The sequence below is a fragment of the Tripterygium wilfordii genome, chromosome 12 (assembly GCF_013401445.1).
Source record: "Tripterygium wilfordii isolate XIE 37 chromosome 12, ASM1340144v1, whole genome shotgun sequence".
Classification (NCBI taxonomy): domain Eukaryota; kingdom Viridiplantae; phylum Streptophyta; class Magnoliopsida; order Celastrales; family Celastraceae; genus Tripterygium; species Tripterygium wilfordii.
The window spans coordinates 5,604,781-5,609,738 of NC_052243.1; the positions used below are offsets into that span (position 1 = coordinate 5,604,781).

A 4,958-nucleotide genomic window follows, 5' to 3' on the forward strand; every position below is an offset into this window, starting at 1 on the left:
TTATCTAGATCGATACGATCTTACGATCCTAGATATGCAAAACAATCTGAATCGTTTCAAAATTCACATTTTGATAAGATTGTATTGATTTATCATCCGAATATATGATTCGATTTTACGGCATTATCGATTTTACGATATATGTTTTTTTTATATAATTTTCAATTTTGGTGGTGGTGATTTTGAGATATGGAGGAGAAGACAATAAAATTACTAAAGGTAGTGTTAAGGATAGTAGTGGTGGAGATTGGAGAGCATCCTACAGCTCGAAAATTTGGATTTTAGTGACTATTTTTTTGATGATATTGATTTTAATCACTATGTTAATAAAGACACTAATGAAAATAATGGAAAAGATAATGCTCAAAATGAAGACATTCTTGATGTGAAAGGTGTCATTGAGGTGGATGTGGGGAACATATGCAAATGATTTTTTATCTTCCATTTATTTTGGACTTTTGATAACCTATATAATTGAAAGTAGAAAATATAAATTTCAACTTGCTACATAACTATTGTAGTTTAGATTTTGTACCTTGGTCTTCATAAATTTTAGGAGGTCTTAGAAAATTATAATTTGGTACCATATTAACATGTCTATAAATAAACAATTATATTTTAATTTTTTATTATGTGTAGAATATTCTATTATGTTACTTATTTGTATAGAAATAATTTATTGTATTATTTTATATTTATTTTTTAAAATTTTATAAAATCTTACTATTTTACAATTCTATCTTCTATCTTGTATGCCTTCTATAAATCTTATGAAGATGAAGATCCTGATTTTGACAATCTTATTAATGACTACGATGTTACGAACATCATTAATTACGGTCTCTACCAGCATCTTTAAATAATACCCTTTTCGATTTACAATGACGCAATTAGCAATAACTTCGTCGGTCATTAAGGAATACCTTCTTCGATTTACAATGACGCTATTAATAGTAACATCATTCGTCATTACGCAATACTCCTTTCGATTTACAATAGCACTACTGGTCCGATTTACAATGAAGCTACTAGTTGTAGCGTCATTATGCCATTCCAAATGAAAAACAATGAAACTATTAGTAGTCGTCATTGCAAAAAATGCACAAAGATGATACCACTCCTAATAGCATCGAGTGAAATAAATTGTACGAATTTGGGGAGAGCTACATTACAAAAGACCTACCTGAAATTAGACCTTTAGCTGCATTCCTCAAGACTTCAAAACATAACTGAAGCTGCTGTTAACTCAAGTTTTGACCCCTACATCTCAAAATTGCATTGGTACATCCCTAAAAGCCAATGTGTTCAACAGATCGCAGAAAGCCCGTAATAACACAATCAGTTGAGCTAGTTTACATAAGTCAAAGCATCATGAAAGGGTGTACAAACATCAAGTTCCCAGAGTATGATGGTTAGGCCTTCCTCCTCAAAATAATGCAGTACATATAAATTACACATTCCTACACTCCAATACGCAACATATCGATAATTAATCATCTCTCATTCTGCAATTAAAACTAAGTAATCCCAATATCATAGGAGAAAAATGACCTATATCACAATCAGATAGAAAGCCAGCAATAAGGTAATAACATCCATGGTCAGTAAACCAGAGCACTAGAACGACAAATACAGCGGCAGAATGGGAATATTAAGACCATGTATCACTTGCTACTCAATGTTTCAAATTTGTCTTACCTGACAAAATAGTTAAATGAGAAAGTAAATGTAAACATCAAATCCACGCAGAACAAAATCTTCTAATTCAAAATTACCTAGCTGAAACAACACATCAAAATTAAAAAGGTTGCAATGAAGCATATGGGTTTTAAGATTTGGTGCAAATGCTCATTTCTTCTTTCCACCCTTAGCAGCTTCACTGGCCTTGGTCTGCATTAAAAGAAAAATAATAAATCATTGTTTTAGTATGAGCATAGATAGAAATAGAAAGTTGACAAATGCAATCACTTAAAATCAAGTGCTGTACCTTCTTAACTCCACGAATCTTCTTGGCCCTGTTCTTCCTCTCTTTCATCTGCTTCCTTGACTTTTCTACCTTGGTGTCAAGACCGTTCTGCAATGGCCAAAGAAAAATAATAAGCACATCATAATCATGGTTTCCTTTCAAGGTTCAACATAGCCGAAAAGAATTGTTCAAAGCGCATGGTTCATGTCACACATAACTTTCACTACTTATCACCAAATCAAGTTATGCACTTTCCGCACCTAACCCCAAACAAAAACTTTTTATCATCCCTGTATATAATTCGTCTGGGCAACTTCACAAGTTCACATTAAGCAGATGCATTAACAACTCAATGTAATGTGACTTCTTCAACCATAAATTGCTAAATCTAAGTTAAATTTTCAAGTATCAAGCAGAAACTGGGCCGTCTTAAAACATTTTCACCTACCAAAGCCTCAAAGTTATAATTATTACAGAGGCACAGTGAAATAGATCAAACACTTTCACTAGAGTTCATAAAATCATTTTGGTAGTCACGTTGCAAACTTGCAATGCCTACACCGACAAAGATCAAGCTTCTAAAATAATGAAAATACCAATTCATCCAAATCAAATGAAGCTTGATGACATTAAGAAAAATATTACAGAACCTTTTTCTAACTTTTTCTCTAGTGGCATCGACAGCATTCCACCTACATACCTAATTGGTATACCCAATTGGGAACACAAAGCATAAAAAGGAAGCTCAACCACAATACAGATAGAGTGTAACAAAGTACCACATACCAACATGTGAACAAAAAAAAAAGAATTCTGTGGAAGAAAACCAATGTGATTAATGCCTTAGAATAGCTCAGGAGTGTAACAAAAAGGGAATCATTTTACAAGCAAATCCATACATAGAAATAGGGTAAGCAATAAATAGGCATAGTCCCTGTCATATTCACAGCATTGTGACCAATTGCAACTCACTGAACTCAGTAACTCTCGAAAATTTTAAATAATACACCTCCTTAAATCTTACTGAAATAAGCCATGATGAGAATGACAGACAACCTAAAAATACAATAATCAAACAAATAAAATACATGTCCATGCATGTATGCAGGCATCAATTCAACCACACTCATTTGCTGAAACCATAAATCATTTATTTACCCTGATCAGCCTGTACTTGGGCTCATACTTCTTGGCGTTCTCCACAGAATCATAAATTAATCCATAACCAGTGGACTTCCCACCTCCAAAATGAGTACGGAACTTAAAAACAAAGATTGAATTGGAGTTCTTCACTTCATACATTTGTGCCAGCTTCTCCTTAAGCTCTGCCTGCACAGTTATAAAAAGTCAACTAATTAGTAACATGTAGATAAAAACTCGCTCATTCACGACATATGGAAACAAAAACTTTGAAATTGCATTTCCTTGAGTGATATTCAAGGCCTAATAAGGTCAAAACCTCATCATGCAAGCTGATCAACTCAGGCATAGCTAACGTTGTTCAAAACTGAAAACATAATAATCAAGTAAAGTAATCCATTTGGTTTGTTTTCTATTTTCTATTTTCCATTTTCTATTTTTTATTTTTCATTTTCCATTTTTCATTTTATAGGGAATAGATAACATGTTTGGTTTGAACTTTTGGGAGAAGGGGGAGTCGGAGATGATACGAAGACGGAGAGGGGACTTTCACTCCGTGTCTAAATGACGTTTTCTATATTTTTAGAAAATGAACCCTCATTTTCTAAAAAATGAAAATGAAAATGGTAAACCAAACATCATTTCTATATTTTCAGAAAAGGAAAATAGAAAATACTGGAAAATGCTCAAACCAAACAGCCTCTAATATTTTCCTTTCCTTACCCTAGATTTTATAATAATAAAGGATAAAGAAATAACTGTGAAAAAATAGAACAGTGTCAACAAATTTTTACCTTAGAAACATTGGGTCTGCCTGGATGAAGAACATCAATGACCTGTGTCAAAGAGGAGACCTTTGTCATTAACAACAAATTTCACTCAAACAGATTTCATTATTATCATATAAAAATGGAGATAACATAAACCCAAGCAACAAGCATACCGGCAGACAAATTACAGTTCAAAATATCAGAGCCAGTTCTGTCAAATAATAAAATGGAGGAGAAATCAAGCTCCCATCTGTGGATATCCGTTATATTACACGATCCCTCAAACTGTAACAGTAGTTAATCTAAGATTGGTCCCGTAAACACACCTTATTTTCTGATTACATTGAAGGATCAAACACTATTTAACCAGTAATCCTAAGCAATAATCTATAAATATCCTCATAATCTGCTCTGACGCAGTATCTGTGATCCAGTAAGAAAAACTAAACATACAACCAGTATTAACTATAGAACCGCCGAGACAGAGCAGAAAGAAACAGCAAAGAAATGGAGAGAAGAAAAGGAGAGAGCTTACGAATTGCTTCCTGGAAAGAAGGCGGTTGGTCATGAACTTCCTGGTACGAAGAGTGACTGCCTTGTCCGCCATGGTTGATAGAGAATCTGCCAAAACCCTACAATAGAGCACAAGCAAGAATACAGCACAGCGGCAGCAGCTCTCTTCGGAAGGGTGAAAGAAGTAATCACATTTGGTTCTATATAGCATTAGGGTTTCGCTTCTCACAGATGGGCTGGGCTCTCTTTAGGGATTTTAACTGGGTTAAGGCCCTTATATTATATCATTTAAATTATTTCTGGCTATTTACTCTCTTTTTTTGTCTGATTTCTGGCTATTTACTTTAAGACTATTATTGATACGGTTACAGTTATCAAACCCTTAATACCGTTACCATACCGATACTTTCTGTAACTCAAAAAATGCTACCGTTACCGAAAGAATCGGTAAAACGATGGTCGGTATACCAATGGATCGATAATGGTAAACCGATAATTGATAAATTTACCAATCATAAATGTAAAATAAGTTTCAATAAAACAATATATTTTAATATGACTTGTGGGCT

The 4,958-nt window shown here is 33.6% G+C and overlaps 1 protein-coding gene across 1 annotated transcript; it reads right to left on the bottom strand.

Annotated features, from left to right (window-relative positions):
* Positions 1 to 1,536: 1,536 nt before the first annotated feature.
* Positions 1,537 to 4,570, bottom strand: LOC120010244 (40S ribosomal protein S24-1). The gene is made up of 5 exons (XM_038860977.1): positions 4,412 to 4,570; positions 3,901 to 3,942; positions 3,125 to 3,295; positions 1,988 to 2,074; positions 1,537 to 1,890 (listed from the first exon to the last, which is right to left on the bottom strand). Exons 1-5 carry the CDS (start codon positions 4,481 to 4,483, stop codon positions 1,849 to 1,851), a joined length of 414 nt encoding a protein of 137 aa, XP_038716905.1. The 5' UTR covers positions 4,484 to 4,570; the 3' UTR covers positions 1,537 to 1,848.
* Between the last annotated feature and the right edge of the window lie 388 nt (positions 4,571 to 4,958).